This window comes from Paralichthys olivaceus, chromosome 6 (assembly GCF_024713975.1).
Source record: "Paralichthys olivaceus isolate ysfri-2021 chromosome 6, ASM2471397v2, whole genome shotgun sequence".
Classification (NCBI taxonomy): Eukaryota; Metazoa; Chordata; class Actinopteri; order Pleuronectiformes; family Paralichthyidae; genus Paralichthys; species Paralichthys olivaceus.
In genome coordinates this window covers 15,831,395-15,847,928 of record NC_091098.1, presented here as the reverse complement: position 1 = coordinate 15,847,928, position 16,534 = coordinate 15,831,395, and the positions used below count along the sequence as shown (strand labels likewise).

The 16,534-nt window shown below is 41.1% G+C and overlaps 1 protein-coding gene and 1 long non-coding RNA gene across 2 annotated transcripts in view; one reads left to right on the top strand and one right to left on the bottom strand.

Moving 5' to 3' along the window:
- The window catches only part of LOC138410534 (uncharacterized), a 52,006-nt gene extending 45,963 nt beyond the window's left edge, over positions 1 to 6,043 (bottom strand). The window contains exon 1 of the long non-coding RNA XR_011243244.1: positions 5,798 to 6,043. This is a non-coding gene — a long non-coding RNA (uncharacterized lncRNA). The remainder of the gene's footprint in view (positions 1 to 5,797) is intronic.
- Positions 1,268 to 15,450, top strand: calcoco1a (calcium binding and coiled-coil domain 1a). Its single transcript, XM_020096448.2, has 15 exons — positions 1,268 to 1,483; positions 2,604 to 2,768; positions 2,869 to 2,971; positions 6,625 to 6,827; positions 7,030 to 7,242; positions 7,489 to 7,637; positions 7,752 to 7,821; positions 7,904 to 8,059; positions 8,871 to 9,125; positions 9,466 to 9,591; positions 9,738 to 9,833; positions 11,126 to 11,213; positions 11,393 to 11,640; positions 11,910 to 12,001; positions 13,370 to 15,450. Exons 2-15 carry the CDS (start codon positions 2,637 to 2,639, stop codon positions 13,395 to 13,397), a joined length of 1,959 nt encoding a protein of 652 aa, XP_019952007.1. The 5' UTR covers positions 1,268 to 1,483; positions 2,604 to 2,636; the 3' UTR covers positions 13,398 to 15,450.
- Positions 15,451 to 16,534: the final 1,084 nt, after the last annotated feature.

Genomic DNA, 16,534 nt, shown 5'->3' with positions numbered 1-16,534 from the left:
TTCAAGATGGTATACTGCCATCTGCTGTCCAGCGCCAGAACATCATGCAGGTTCATTTGTGCCCCATCATATTTAAAGAGGAGATCTGAGGTGTCTCTCAAGACAGTGGCCAAAATGGAGCACACAGCAAAAAGTCGGATCACTGGATTTTTTGGGAAACCTTTTAATAAAACCTGAAGTCCCGAACAAATGTGGAAAATGGACTGATGTAAAACATCTGCAAGACTTATGTTCTACAGCAAAGTGAATGATCAATTCTGATAATAGCAGTTTTGTGCAGGTTACAAAGAGGATATTAACATCATTCACTGTGCAATACCAATTTTGACCTCCCCTGACTCAGTTATATTTAACCTCCGTCCTTTGTAAGCAAGATTACACAAAAATTACTGGACCTATCTCTATAAAACTTGGTGACAGGAAGGGGTGTCCTTTAACATTGTGAGATTGGACGTTTTTTGACATTTTCAAAATTTCCCAAGGGAAAATTAATGGATATTGAACAAAAATCAGGCACATTTAGGGATTTGATATCTACAAGTGTGTGCAATTTGGTGCAAGCTGATTGAATTAACGGGGACTGAACATAAGATAGAATAAAAATAAATACAAAAGCACAATATATTTAGATCAATGTCTAACATGTAAAGACAGCTATACCAATCCTTCCACAGCTGGCATTGGTAGCGTGTAATGGTAAAGCTAATACTAAATAAAACCAGAATGATTTCATTTTCAGTCTTTACATTTTCTAGTTTTCACATTTCCATGTACTTATTTATTACTTTTTAGAGATGTTTCATTTCCCCTTTAGAAAATGTTCCTATCGTGGAACTATTACTGAAAACTAAACTAAAAATAACTAAATTTTATCTATGTTATCTTTGAACTGCATGAAACATAACAACGGCTTACAATAACAAAGCAGTCTGATGCAGGCCTCTACTACAGAGTCTTTACAATCTAATGGGATGTTACTAATCACCCAGAAATCACGGCAGAAAGTAAACAAGGGTCAAATCGCTCTTTTCCACTTGTTCTCATCGCACTGGTCAAACACAGATTTCCACTGGTCAGTCCCCACAACACCTCCCGACACCAGTGACGCTCCGTGCCTTCACATCCGGTGAGAAAAACAACGGCGGCCGATGAGGAGCGTCATGTTATGTCCATGCGATCTTACGCTGCTGCGCTCTGAACTTCGGGACTTGTAGTTTAAGGCGCCGCAGTTCTACACTGAATTCATCGAGGCAGTTAACCACATCTCCCACAATGCCACAGTGGAAACAAGGCTGTCATGCTTGTGTTTTGCTTTGGTTTTTTTGTTATTGTTTCGGGTTTGTGGAGCAACTGAGCCCGAAGAGGACAGTGCGACTGTACCGCTGGTGTTTTCACCGTGTTTGATTCCGGAGGCTGGTAGAGAGGCCGTTCACACACAGAGGGAGAGAGAGAGAGAGAAGGGAGAAGTGGCTCATCAACAAAGGTAAGAGCTCGGAGATGATGTGCGCAGATGTCTTAGTTAACAAAAGCCATTCTTGTCTTCCGTGATGTGCACGCGCAGCACGTTCAATAACAACGGTGATAAACAGTGACAATCAACCAGCTTCACGTCTCCACCTGTAACATGTTCGATCGCAACATTGTCTTAAGACGCTTTTGCATCGACGTGCACGGGACATCGGTTTCTCGACATGTGCTGCTGTTGGGCCTCAAAGCCTCGTGCTGAGTATTGTGAACCCTCTCAAAGCTGCTGTTTATTTGCGTCACTGATCTGAGGGTTTTTAAACGACATCTGCAAAATGTTCTGCGAAGCAAAAATTGTAGAACAGAGATGATGTACCTCAGATTTTATCTTTGTCAAGTGTTTGTGGTTCTCTGCCCATCTTTAAACCATAACCTCCAACTGCAAAAATCAGACTTTAAACTTTGCATATTGTGACATTTATTGTGGTAATTATCAATATTTATATCACTTTTGGCCACACTGTCCAGCCCCATCTACATTTCTTCTGCTCTGGGTCATTTGCATGTGTCTGTGGGAAAAATTTGAATTTCTAAATGACAGTTTGCATCCACTTTAGTTAGGCACATATGACATGTACTGGAATCAATACCCAGCACAATGCTACATGAATAAATAATACTTTCTGTAATTTATACGTCTCCAAGTGGTGTGTTTAACTCCAAGCAGGAAGGGCTTATAATTAAAGGAGAATATTTGTCAGTGGAATCTGAGCCCCTTCGTGCCAGGGGCCCCGGCACCTTTTCCTACATGGTTACACGTGACGGTGTACATTAGTAAATACTTTTGAAGATGACAGAAATAGCCCTAGTGACAAACATTCAACATGTCATTCTGCTCAAAGGCCATGTTGTCACTGAGTTTTAGCTCCGGTGTCCTTTCCTCAAGTTCCTCTGTCAGGATATCTTCTTACACTGAATAAATATTCACAGACAGCCAGCTCTCTGTCTCGTTTGTGCTCCAGCTGTCACCTCTTGCCTATTGCAAAATTAGCTCACCTTACCATGCCTGTTAGTTTCTACCTTGAATGTGTAGTAACCATCCTAAAAAAAGTTTGAACATTGTGTTTCTTCCTCTGTAGGCGCAGAGTAGCCTGCCTTTGTTTTTTGTTACCATGGAGAAGGATTGGCAAGTGGAGTTTAGGAACGTGGGCTGCAGTTACTTTCCTCAGAGCAGAGTCGATTGCCACTACACACTGAGCTCTTGGCACAACTGGGCCAGCAATGACTGGATAGGGCTCTTCAAGGTATCGTTAACCTGATGACTGTCAAATAAAGTAAATAAAGAGTAAGTACAAATATATATCCAAATGCAAAATAACAGTGTGGGCATGTTTTCCTCCACAGGTGGGATGGTCATCACTGAAGGACTACCACACATTTGTGTGGGCACTAGCCCCGGCTGACTATCAAGAGGGCACAGATGTCAACTGCTGTGTGCATTTCCAGGGTACTCCTGCCCTTATTTTCTAACAGTATTTTATTTCCCATAGTTAGCCAGAATCTATACAGTACAGTGCTTAGATCTGCACATAAACGCTTCAGCCGGAGATTGATGTTTCTGTAAATTGAATTGCTCTGTTGTGCAAAGGGCTAGTGACCATGGTAAAAACACTGTTATGTCTGTGTTTAAAGAGCATTTACACTGATGTCAAAGGGGAAAAAATATCCTGTGCACAAGACAAATATCCCTCTTGGCTCCTTCTTACACAGACACAGTCAGTGTCATGGTTTGAATAAATTTCTTCAGTAAGCAGGAGGTTGAGTAATGAGGATGACAAAGACAATGGTTCTGGCTCTGCTCTGGCTACCACTACTCACTGGCAAATACAGTGCACACTCTGTCCTGCCTGTCACTGGCAGCTGATAAGCCTGATTCAGTGTGAGGGGCACATGTGCAGCAGGTGTGGCACTGACCCCTGGTAAAGTGATTTATCACTAACCTAAGCATACTGTCAATGTCATTCTTCATTGGAAGAATAGCAGTGGAAAGAAAGTCTAAAAAAAACACTGATGGTCCCTTATCACTAGCGATGCAGTGAATTAAAAAGATGGTTGCCTGCACTGTGACCTATCGCTGAGGCTGTATGTTACAATACAGCTCATAAACTTTGCTGTATGTCATTCTTCCTGTCTGTTTTCCATCTCACCCCTTTACTGCACGTGTTGTGAAAGAGAAACTCAAACTAAATCATCCTACACATGAAGCTATGGCCTGTGTGATAAGGATAATATTAGATTACTTTACTTTATGGGCTGGGTAAAGTCATGGACTGTGGCTAGCTGCTCTCTGGTCAGAGTGAGCACTTGCAGGTATTACATGAGTCCCTGCATTTTTTGTTAAAGGGGGCTAAAGATTAAATAGAGAATCAAGAATGTGGCGATACGGACAAATATGGAAACCAGTAAATAAACTGCATGTCAGTGGTTAGGTTGTATTAACAACCAAACTACTCAAGAAATTAATTAACTTGTTTAGAAATATGAAAAAACAATGCTTTGATTAATTATTTTTTAATTCAATTACCTGGTTAGAAATTCTTAAAATGACATCCCTGCCTCCTTAAAAGAAAAATCTAGAATATATGAATATGCCACTTCAAATTTCTGTATGTTTCCAAAACCTCTCGATGCAGTATTAAAGTTTCCACATTACACTTGTGTAAGATGCCTATTGGAACAAGATCGGCTTTTAAACTAGTTGAGATCTTTCAGAATCACTCTTGCGGGTACAGGACAAAAAGTCACCTCAGACATCCTTCCCTTACAATAAAATATCACGCTTCAACAGCTCCAAACTACTCAGTAAAGGCTCCTTAATTATAAATTCACATGAACGTTACCTCAAACCAGACCATTTCAGAAAGTTGCAGCAAAATCTTGGCACAGAGGGGGTTCACCTCCCTGAATCCCTTACCAACAAATAAATATAATTTAACAATCAGCTCTAAATAGTAGCTTTTAATGTTAAAGTCTATATTGGCAAACAAATAAGGTGTTTGGTGCTTGAGAGGTTTACAGTTTGCCAGTAAAAGTCTAACATTTGAGTCAAGTCAAAGTCAGCTTTATTCTCAATTTCTGCAATACATACACAGACATATTGAGGAATTGAAATTGCTCATACTCTCGGTCTCCCCAGCAATACAGATTTAAGTAAAAAGTAGTAAACACTGAATAAAAAACTCAAAAGTCTTAATATAAGAAAATATAAGAAAAATATTAAAAGAAGTATAACTATAAAGGTATAAGCAAAAAAGTAGCAAAAACAGTAAACAAGTTGACAAGTTCACATTAACATCTACTATATGATTGTTAATTGTGTTAATTAGTGATGACGTCAGCAATTCCTGTGCATTTTCATCGTTCTGATTTATTGTTGCATTCAGTTTAAAAAAAAATAAAACTTAAAATATATTACAAACAACAAAATAATACACAAAACAATATCAGCAAGACTTAGAGATGGTCACAATAAGATCCAGAGTATAATACAATACACACACACAAAAACAAGATCAACATCAAGTAAAAATATATATTATATATACACACACACACACAAGTCAATCCCCAATTCAAGTGCACAGCTACTCGGAGAGAGATGGTGTTTTTAAGATTTAATATATTTTTATATAGTATTATCTCGTTCAAATAAATTTTAAAAATAGGGATTAGGAAAATTTAACATTTAACAAATTTGCTGCTTTGCTTATATAATCATACTGCATTTCAGTCCTCCACTTGAATACTTTATTTTATGTTTTCATGCGTTTGTTCCGACTTGAGAAGGCGTTCGTTGTTGGAAACTCATTATTCTGACACCACTTGAACGCACAGGTACGTGAACAGCCACCATGGTGAGTTCACTGAACCATTCTCAGGTCATTCTCAGTTGAATGTAATATTAAAACATCTATAGTCTCAATCAAAGTGCAACATGCGAGTGAACTAATTTGGAGACAGCGGAAGTTGTGGTTTTCTGTATTTCACTCAGGCGGAAGTTAACATCAGCAGTTAACACCTGGTTTAGCTAATCTTTATGCTAAATTATGCAAAACACAGAACAAAGAGAAAACCGGTGCAGACAAACCACTCTTAAACTCCAGCAGGATAAATAACAAACGCGAGCATTACTTGAAGCGCCGCAGACAAAACACGTCGACAAACTTTTAACAACAAAAACCCAAAAGTTTGTCAGTGACCGAGTTCAGATTTCACGTTCAGATACTTTGCTTGTTAAGTACTTTAACGAACAACAGTGGTGACAGGAACTTACCCGGAGCAGGACGGACTCCTGAGGGATGAATTATGATGAGCGACGTGTGTTCCGGTCCGACGTGAAGTCATTAATATTCGACTCGAGCTCGTGTCTCAGGACTGTTTAAAAATCAAAGATGGCGCGTAATTTTCTGAACCGCACACCTGCGCTGAAGAACGTCAGTGCTGCCCCCGGTGGCCGGAGGCTGTATTGCAACAATTTATTTTCATAGCGACAAATCGTAATTTACATAATCTCAAATCTCAAAAAATGAGGGGGTGGGGGGGGGGGGGGCAGTTGTGTACCATCATGTTTCAGCTAAGTGTTGCTAAATGGCCAATTCTTTACTTTCCTCCATGTTGGTTCTCCTCATCAAGGAGACATGCCGAGAAATGCAATAAAACCTAACAAGCTTGTTTTGAAAATGTAAGGAGTCGAAAGTACAAATATTTGTGTTAAAATGTAGGGAGTAAAAGTAAACATTTGTGAAAAAATAAATACTCACACTAAAGTACAGATACCTGAAAAATCTACTTGAGTAATGTAACTAAGTATTTGTACTTCATTATTCCCCACCTCTGAAGTTCATTTAGCTTATTTATGGCAATAACACAGCTTTAAAATGCAAAATAATTGTTTTATTTTCTCATATTGTGTTAATAGCAAAATACTGTCTGTATTAATTAAGATTTATAGTATAATTTACAGGTGATTGAAAAACACTTAAATGGCCATTAACTTCCAAATAATGGAAAGTTGGTTATAAGTAATTCAGGGCTTCTCTGAAACATTGTCTGTAAACCGACTTTTAAAGTAACTCTCATCTTGTTTTTTACTTTTTTTAGCCTCATACCTTCCCAAGCCCAACTCTCAAGAGTATGAGTTTGTATACATTGATGCTAAGGGCGAGGTGTGCTCCCGCAGCTCCAAATTTACATTCTCTGCACCCAAGCCACTTGAAGATCTGGTGACCCTTGAAGAGGAGCCCCATGAAGAGGAAGGAGGCACAGGCATGCTGCTGGTTATACCTAGGGCCGAACTGCTGCAGGTGAGCATAAATACAGAGAAAGATTCACTGGATAAGGTAGAGATACTGGAGAGTGTGTTTCCTGTTTTGTATAATTAATGAGCACTGATAAAGCGCACTCTGTATACTGGGAAATCAATACTTTTGTTTACTGTTTACCCACAAAGATTAAAGCACAATGACGATTCCCTTTTGCCGGCTGCTTCCTCCCATCTCTTATCAGAGTCGGCTGCAGGAATGTCTGCGAGAGCGGGCCGAGCTGCTGCAGGTGCAGGAGGCAGCAAACAGGCAACTGGAAAAAGAAAAGGACGAGCACAGGAGGACAAGGGAGAACTGGGACAGACGATGCGCTGAGCTGGAAAGGGAAATTTCCAGGTTGCAGAGAGAACTGAGGCAGAGTCGAGAGCAGATCAAGGAGACGGAGAGGAAGCAGAAGGTGATTTATAAATCTAAACAAATGCCAAGCAAGATCGTTTGATTAAGATAAGTTCTCTTTATCTGTGTCCTTATACCCTGTTGGAAAACACAAGTATCCACTTCAACATAGTCTCCCTGGTTCACTGTAAAATTTAAAGTCACAGCAATTTGGGGAAATGTCTGAGTTATTATATTAAATAGCTCATTATTAGACTGGTTTATAAATAAAAATTCCTCGTAAAAATCAAAATGTCTGGTCTGTAAGGAGGAGCAGGCTCTTGGAGAATCACTTGCCCAGGAGAAAAGTGCTTTATTGGATGCGAGGGAGTCGAGTGAAGAGCGAATCAAAGAGCTGGAGGAGGACATCAAAATCCTCACACAGAGAACGGTGGAAAGAGAGACTGATGTGGAAAGGTGTGACATTAAATTTCTTCTCTATTTCTCTCTCTGTCTTTTTCCGTCTCAACCTTTTAGTTTTGCAGTGGTCTTGAATACTTTTGATTGTCTGTAACCAATATCTGTGTGCAGGATGAAGGAAAGAGCAAAGAGGTCAGGAGCTCAGAGGAAAGAAGAAGAGAGTGAGAGGAAGAGCCTGCAGGTACAATTCAGAACATGCAATATCACAGGAAAAAATGTGTCTTTGTTGGTCTTTTCTTCTCAAACCTCCTTCTCTTTTTCAGACCAAGCTGGAACAGACAGAAGGAGAACTCAGAAGTCTGTCTAAGGAGTTCCAGGGTCTGAGGACCTCACTGGCCCAGAGAGACACCAGTGTCCTTCAGCTCCAAAACACTATCACCACTCTCACACAGAAACTCACCACTGCACACAGGAAAGAGGTCAGATGTTTATTTGGTAGAATGATGGAGTTGAAAAGAAGTTTGAAATGAATACACTAAGGACATTTTGTTGTTTTTTAGTTGTTGTTTTTGAGTTTGAATCTCTTCTTGAAAGTAAAGAAGTATTTGCACTTGAACATTTATTTGAGGCAAACATGGTCCTAAAACATTCATCCTAAAACTGCTAAAGTTCAAATATTTCATATTTAGTATTAGTTATTTTCAGGACTGGAATTAGACAGTGCTGGAGGAAGTACTAAAACATTTTATTGAAGTAAAAGTACAAATTAAAAGACAAAATTACTAAATTCACTTAACGTAACAGTAAATAAGTACATGATTATAAGTGTAAGGTATACAAGTATTAAAAGTCGCGAGTGGAGCCTGTTCCTTAATGCAAACTCTCTGACATCACCATGCCTGAGTCTCGGCCTTCTTGTCCTCCTTGGTCTCAGTTTCTTCACCACCTGCTGCAGGAGGCGGGGTCTAACGTTACCTGCCTGCTCTAATTGGATCAATTCCCCCTCTTGTTATTGATTACTTCAAAAATATAAACAACAATGTGAACATGTAGCTCAATGCAATGTAAAACTGTAGAGGTGCAGAAGGTACAGGTACTTGCTGACATGTAGTGGAGTAAAAGTGAAAAGTACCTAAAATGTATCTACTTACTATAAGTAAAGTATAGACACATATAAAATGTTACTATGTTACTTTGTTACATCCTATGACTGGCATTATGATATGTAGCAGATCACCTATAGCAACAAATGTTGTCAACACGTACACTTTCTTGTCTTTCTATGGCCAGGCTGCGAACGAGGCAGTACTGAAGGAGATGCGGAGCCTGCGGGAGCGTCTGAACGCCAGTGAGCGCGCCACAGAGGGCTTGAAGAGCGATCTGAGCGCCATGGTAGCCAACAGGGATCACGGGCAGACTGAAGTGCATCAGGCTCGTCTGCAGGCCGCACAACTCACCCTTCAGCTGGCAGATTCCAGTCTTGCGTTAAGAGAGGGAAGAGCCCACTGGGCTCAGGAGAGGCAGAGTCTGCTGCGCACAGCTGAGGTACTGCATCACTGCAGAACATGGAGGGTTCAGAACATTTCATCTATTTGTTCAGTGGTAGATATAAAGTTTGGAATATATTTTGCCATATGTCCCGTTAGTGTCCAAATAGATGAGCTGTTAAATGTTGTTAAAACTCATTATGTTGCAAAACAGCAAATGTTCTCGCAGGTGGTGCACATCGCACATTATCTTAATGTAGTCATTAAACTATGAAGTCAAGTCTACATGGTTCTTACACATGGTCCAGTGACCTCACTGCCTGAGGAGAATATGTGTGTGTGTGTGTGTGTGTGTGTGTGTGTGTGTGTGTGTGTGTGTGTGTTGGTCACACTGACAGAAGGATCACGAGCAGCTGGAGAAATTCAATTCAGAGTTGCAAAGGATGGAGGAGACGCTGCAGGAGGAGAGGATGGAGAGAGTGAAGCTGGAGGTGGAGCTCGGAAGAGAAAAGGATTGCAACCGGGTGAGAAAAACTGCACAAGCTTCACATCCATGTGACGGATGCTTTTGTGTAAATGGAGTCATAATACGAGCAGTCCAGTCCCGATGTATTGGTTAGAGTCATCTGTTGATACTGTATCCTGCTGTATTATGACTCCTGGTCTGCAGGTTCAGCTGAGTGAAACCCGCAGGGAGCTCCAGGAGCTAAAGGCCAGCCTGAGGGTCTCCCAAAAAGAGAAGGAGCAGCTGCTTGGAGAGAAGCAGGTCAGAAATGCTCTTTTGACCGTTTTTCAAAAAAGAACATGTCCAGATAATTGGGTCCTGAAAGTATCCAGACCTTTCACATATGAAGAACGCAGCAGGAGTTTGTCAGGGTCGGACGCATTCACAACAACAACAAAAAACTCCAGAGATTTGGGGTGGCTCCACATCGACCCCTATCGTCAAAAGCTTTAGAACCTAGTTTTCTTTCCAAGTTGACATCTTAATCTGTGTCTTCTATGTGTATGGTACCTCTTTTTCATCCTGAGATATTTATATTACTTTGTATTACTTTAGTCATCAACGCACCCACACTTGCTGTGAATTCTCAGGATAATATCCTCCAGTTGTTACGAGGGAACTGGCTGGTGAAACTCTGGAGAATGTCTGGAGCAAGTGACATTTGCATTCCCGCATACAACCAGAGAACATTTGGAGTTCAGTGCATGTCTGAAAGCAATGTTTCATTCACAGGGAACAACTTCAATCTCTGCTGAGAGGAAGTTTGTCCAAAACGTGGCAAAAGTATAATGTTTTGAGAGTCGGTATATTCATTTTTAAATACTTCTGACTTTGTGCCTTGTTCAGTATCAGCAAATAAGGTTTTAAGGCTGTTGAATAGCTTGTATGGATTAACAAATAAATTGCAAGTGTTTTATCCTTATCAGCTCCCAACAACAGTACTTCATTCATTATCTGAGAGGTTTAAATTTAGCTACAATTTCCTCCACCATCAAGCTCGGGTGCAGCTAATAGCTTTGTATTAACGATGCATTCATGTCCGGAAGCTTATTGGTGTAACATATACACAAGTATACAAGTGTTATGAATATGCCAGGTGTTAGGAATTGTCTTTCTGTTGTTGTCTTCTTAGTTGTTATTGCGCAATATAAATAGTTTATAGTGCAATATAAATCAGTGGATTTCAGGGCAGTCAGTGCTGCCGCTGTTAAAGTGCCTGCAGATTTATTTTTTTTGTTTTTGTTTTTGGCTTAACCACCATCACATTTGCCCAAAACTGACAGAGTAGATAGTCAATGTTTTTAAAATCAGCGTCCAGCTCAGTCGTAAGATCCATATGGGAGCACAAGCAGCCAATCTGTGGCACAATATAAATCAAACAATTGTTTAAATGTTCCCTCTTCAGTGATAATAACGTTGATGCAATAACAAATGTATTGTTTTTGTATTTGCTGCGGATTTGGCTTGAAGCAGTCAGACAGCATGAGGGTACTGAGGGTGCGGGTTGCGGCTGCAGCCACGATGAGATGTGACGGCTGTGTTTTACAATGCAGGAGTTGATGGAGTACATCTGTCAGCTGGAGCAGAGGATGGGAACAGTGTCCGGTGCCAAGTGGAGCGCTGCCCTGATCGCCTCTACAGGTGAATGGAGCCACACATTAATCTGCTGCATGCTCTGCAGATGTGGACAATAAAAGTGTTAACTATTAGTCAACAGCAGCGCTAAATATTGTTAAGAACGACCTGTGTCATGGGCGATAGGGGCTTTGAGAAAAAAAGAATGATCGCTTTCTTTCTTTGCCAATGTGTCTGTCCGGCAGGGCGGCCCGACAGTGTGTTATCTGACTCCGAGGACGAAAACCCAGAGGCCCTGCAGCCCCTCCGTCCACCGAGACCTCTTGGACACTACAGCCTGTGTGAGCAGGGCCAGCCCGACTCCTTGCTCCTCGCCACCCCTCCTCCCTCCCCTCGGGAGATGGAGAGGAGCGCGGTGGTCATCAACCAGCCGGCTCCTCTCTCCTCACCACACCAGGCCAATGCTGACACTCTGACGCACAGCTCGGATTCGGTGAGACACACTATCTGAGCAGCTCAGCGCCACCGCGGCGTAATTATATGTGCTACTGAAAATGAGCTATGTCTTCTTCATGCTGATGCACACCAGTTAAACACGGGCAATGGATCATTTGATATCGACATTATCAGAATTGCAATTAGGCCGCTAGCCTGCAAGTTATTAGACTGTAATTTTAATAGCTGCTGGATAGATAAGTGTTAAAGTGCGTGTGTGTGTGTCTGTGTGTGTGTGTGTGTGTGTGTGTGTGTGTGTGTGTTTAGGAGGAGGAATCCGATCCACTTCAGTGTGGCACACACAGCTCTGGAGAGGAAACGGCACTTCTTCTGCCTGAGCACTCCGACACCGTCCTCAGGTACAACGTCCCACACAACCATATATATAATATACACACTTACATATACACACATACAGGTAGAGAGAATAGTAATCTTATCCATAACGCTCAGTTATTAAAGGAATAATACTCGAAAGATGTCCTGCATTAAAGTTTGCAGTGAATTGTTCTATAATGTTTGTGAAAGACGTAATTTTGAAGAGTGAGTGGTAAAAAGTAACAAAGTACATTTACTCAAGAACAGTACTTGTGAACAATTTCGAGGTACTTAAGGTATTAAATATTTTATGCTACTTAATACTTGTACTCCATTACATTTATATTTCTTCTGTTCTACTCCATTAATCATCTTACTTTCGCTCAGATTTATCTTGAGTCTCTGGAGGAGCCAGAATTAAACTATCTCAAGCATTAAAATATGATATATTAGTTACTATGGTTACTTTCTTTACCCTTTAATGCTTCAAGAATATTCTGGTGATGATATTAATACATTTTTTTACTTGTGCAGAACTAAGAATTTTTACATAATTAATTAATTATAATGTGAATTGAAACGTGGACGTTCTGCGTACCCACACTCAAAATAGGATATTTCCCACGACGAGGGGCAAGGCATTAGTAAAGGAGCGACGATGACACAATCACAGCAAATTGATCACAGTTGAAGATTTGATGTGTAAAAATAGAGATTTACTTTTCTGACTGCGTATTGAAATGAAAATTTTTACTTGTCATGCAAGCTGGTTTTACTCTCCAACCGCGCGTCATATTTTATGAGCTCCTGACTTGATTTGTGTGCACAGCCTTACTCTGCAAAGCGATAGGTGAACACAGCCGTCAGACAAATGCAGTCCAATCAAAAGTATCATAACAGTCCTGCAAATGTAGAAAAGTAAAAGCGTAAAGTATCTCCAAATATAAGAACGAAGTACTTGTACTTGAGAATTGTTCTTAAACATGGTACATCAGTAAATCTGCTTAGTTCCTCACACAGACAAGGTGTACACCATGAATTCAAAGCTCGCTAATGCACACAGACCCATGCGACCAATTATTTACGGTGACAGGGCGAGTATGGCCGGAAGATGGAAGTTTTGAATATGTGGTCATAAAAGAAGTTGAGTCAGGGTGAGGTGGGGGAGACAGTCTGAAACAGAGCCAGGGCGTGGGAGGGGCGATGGGAGGACAAGGGGACAGATAAGTTGACAGCAAGCTGTAGCAATGATTTACCTGAGGGGTGTACTGCAGTCACGGGCCAATTTTCAGCGTCATTAAAGCCCTTGCGCTCCCACTCACTCACTCCTTCAGTCTAACCTCCTCTTTCAACCAGAATGTGTGTTTCTTTCAAGTTTTTCTCACACCCTGCTTTGTGTCTCCCTCCAGTGATCTGGCCGACACCTCGCTATGGTAACCAGTGGACAGTCCGGCCATAGCCACGACGAGTGACCCAAGCAGCAGAGGGGAGTGAGCGTGGTTCCACATAACGTCCACATTACTCCCATTTACAAGCACATATACAGCTCGCTCACCACACAGACAAAATATTAATATGCAATTTACATCGTATCTGCCGTGAACCCAGTTTTTTTCCCCCTGCTTGGCTGTTGTGTTATCGCCCTTACTGTTTTGTTGTTAGGAATGACATAATGCATGTGGTGGCGGGTCAACACCGTGTTTATGACTGACATAAGACTGTTGCGTAGTTTGAAACGACGGGCTTTTAGGCGCGGGCTCTGGCGTTTGAGAGTTTGCAGGCTGTAGCAGAATGATTTCTGTTGAATCATTGCTATGTCGAGAGCTTTACGATGGATGTTATGTCGTTTTTATGACATTTGTGATTAGGAGTCATGACAGGCACTGTAATTATGTTTTGTGCAGGCCCGGCTCCGCTGAAAATCATGGCAAAACTCTCCTCCAGCATTAAATTCTCCGCAGCAGCTTTGAACACTATTCACGGCGGCATAAAGTAATGATACAGCATCATGCTAAAATTATATTGCAGTAATGTAGGTCTATGACATCATATTTCTCCTCCATTTACTCAGAACTAAGATTTGATATGCACTTTCTTGTACGCATTAGCAGTTAATTGTCACGCAGTTGCAGTTCAGGAGATTTAGTGATGCGGGGGTGCTCTAAAACGGACAGGCGTTCGGAGTGGAGAGCCCCGGGAACAGATTGTGTTTAAAGTCGAGATAGATGCAACTTTCTACTTCAGCGACTTCATATCTTCATATTATAAAATTAACGCTCATACGCTTTCTCGCTGTAGATCAGCCGCAGTTTTTACTTGTTAATTAATGACCCTGGATTTTACATTTTCCTAATTATTCAAATGAAATGTTAATTTGCTCGCTGGTCATTTTGGATATTTAGCATCAGTCTTTATTACTTTAATATATTGTACAGAAATCTTTACTTCACAGTCGTGCGGTTCTAAATTGTACCTAAAATAATGAAATAAAGAGTCAAAGAAAAATCTTTATAGATCCCGACTTCATGACACGGTGTTGGTATTTTCCCCTTAGGCCTGCGACGATATACTGCCTAATAAAAATCGCTGACTACCTTTTAATCAATAGCGTATGCATTTTTCATGATTTTTCTATTTATAATTAACTTGAGTTATGCTGCAATTAAACTATATTCAGGTTTGAGTTTAAAATAGCTGTTTTCACACAACTGTTTGTGCAACGTGTGACAACATTACATGCTTGGCTGAGGATATTTGCTATAGACACTTTGATGCTTGATTCTATCTGCTGCATTTGCACCCTATTTTTACTATGGAAGAGTTTTTAGATGAAAAGGTGATATATGGATACTATATTTCAGTTGTTTTGGTTTTATCATTACCACCGTGTGTTGTGTTTACGCATATTTAATCAAATTTTTTATTCTCTGCTTTCAAATACTTATTTTGAGACTTTTAAAGATTTAATAGTTGAGTTATGTCGTCGTAAGATATTGGTGCTAATGAAGGAGAGTGATATCTGAGTGTTGGGTTGAAGGAAGAAGTGCATTTTAATAAAAAGCTTTAGCAGGAAGAGGGTTGTTTATGTCGGGTAAATGTGTCCAACGTCTCCTTTGTACCTTGTCTTACTTCCTGGTGTTGCAGTACATGTTGATTCTCCACATATAAAGTATTTTGAGGAGTCTGGTATTGTTTCCCAGAAAAATAGCACACTACATGTATTCTCCATAGTGTTCATTTGTGCTTGTAATCTGACTTTATGTCTTAGGGAAGTTCTTTTTTTGTTGCTGTTCCGCCGAGAGCTCCAATACAAGTGCTCCTCGTCAGGACACTGTCTCGCGTTGCAATAAAAGCTCTGGTGGTCATGGTTTGATTTGAAGTTTTGCACGTGAGGGCGATCCCACATGTACGCCACCGTGCATTTTCTTATCAGTCGTGTAACAGGGTTTGGTTGGGTTCTCGTATAATAAAATGGTTTATGTATCCATTATTGGGTCTAATGTGTCTTTTTCTGGCCAAAGATCATAGCAATATTTTGGTCCTCACATGACATTTCACTGGTAATTAACTATGCCATTTCTTTTCATGCAGCTATATAGCCCCGTATTCCCCTTTGGCTCATTGCCTGTTTCAGATACAGTTCTCATTCTGGATTTTCTCTCTGCTCACCTTTGGCTCCCCCCACCTCACCTCACCCTCCCTCAGGCCTGACTCCCCTCATCCTCTTCATCCCTGTGCCTCCCCACTCCTCTGGCAGTCTCCTGCTCCCCCCTTTACTTTTTTGTAAGCTCTCCTCCTGCCCCTCTACCACACTCCCTCCATCTTAAGTCCGGGGTGACGATAGCTAATTATAAAATCAATGATGCCGGGCTGCCTAGTTTACAGCTCCCTCTAAAACCTTAACTGGGAAATCACTGTGGGATTGATGGCTCCCTCACTCTTTATCTCTTTTAATTAGAAATGTAAAAGATATGAAGACCCAGAGGCCAGAACACATCTCCTAGTTTTTATGACCCCGACGCCTGCCTTCCCCAGCCCCTTGCTCCCCTTTCCCAAATCACCCCTTCCTCTACCTGGCCTTGTTTATTTCCACTGCCTCTCTGCCGGCACACCCTCCATTCTCACTCTTGTCACAGATACCTTTACCCGTTTCTTCATCACTTTCTCCATTACCCTTCCTTTAAGATGGCCCGCCTGCCTCTCTGCTCGTTCAGGGGAAGGTGTTAAATTTATGGTCTTTGCACTTGAAAACGTTTCTCACCTTCCCCTCACCTCTCCTCTCTTCCCATGACTGATTCCCAACTCTCCATGGATTCACTGCGTACGTAACAAATGATGAACATGTCCTTTTGTCTGTTCTGACCCATGCAGGAGACACACTGTAAGTGATGTGGTATTTTGTCACATATGCCTCTCTGTCTTGTCTATAGCTTCAGGTGCACACAGGTTTTTATTTTTTTATCACATCAAACCTAGGTCACATGCATCTCCACTCCCTCGCCTTTATCACACCCTGAGACTGGGCTCTTCTCTCCTCCCTAACCGCTGCCAGGAGCACTTAGGTTCACTGAGCT

What these genes read in the sequence shown, in the direction of transcription:
- calcoco1a (XM_020096448.2), top strand. Translation starts at nt 2,637, where the DNA reads ATGGAGAAGGATTGGCAAGTGGAGTTTAGGAACGTGGGCTGCAGTTAC. An exon ending in GAGAAAAGGATTGCAACCGG is followed by an intron (nt 9,592 to 9,737) that starts GTGAGAAAAACT and finishes CCTGGTCTGCAG; the next exon opens with GTTCAGCTGAGTGAAACCCG. An exon ending in TGCCCTGATCGCCTCTACAG is followed by an intron (nt 11,214 to 11,392) that starts GTGAATGGAGCC and finishes TCTGTCCGGCAG; the next exon opens with GGCGGCCCGACAGTGTGTTA.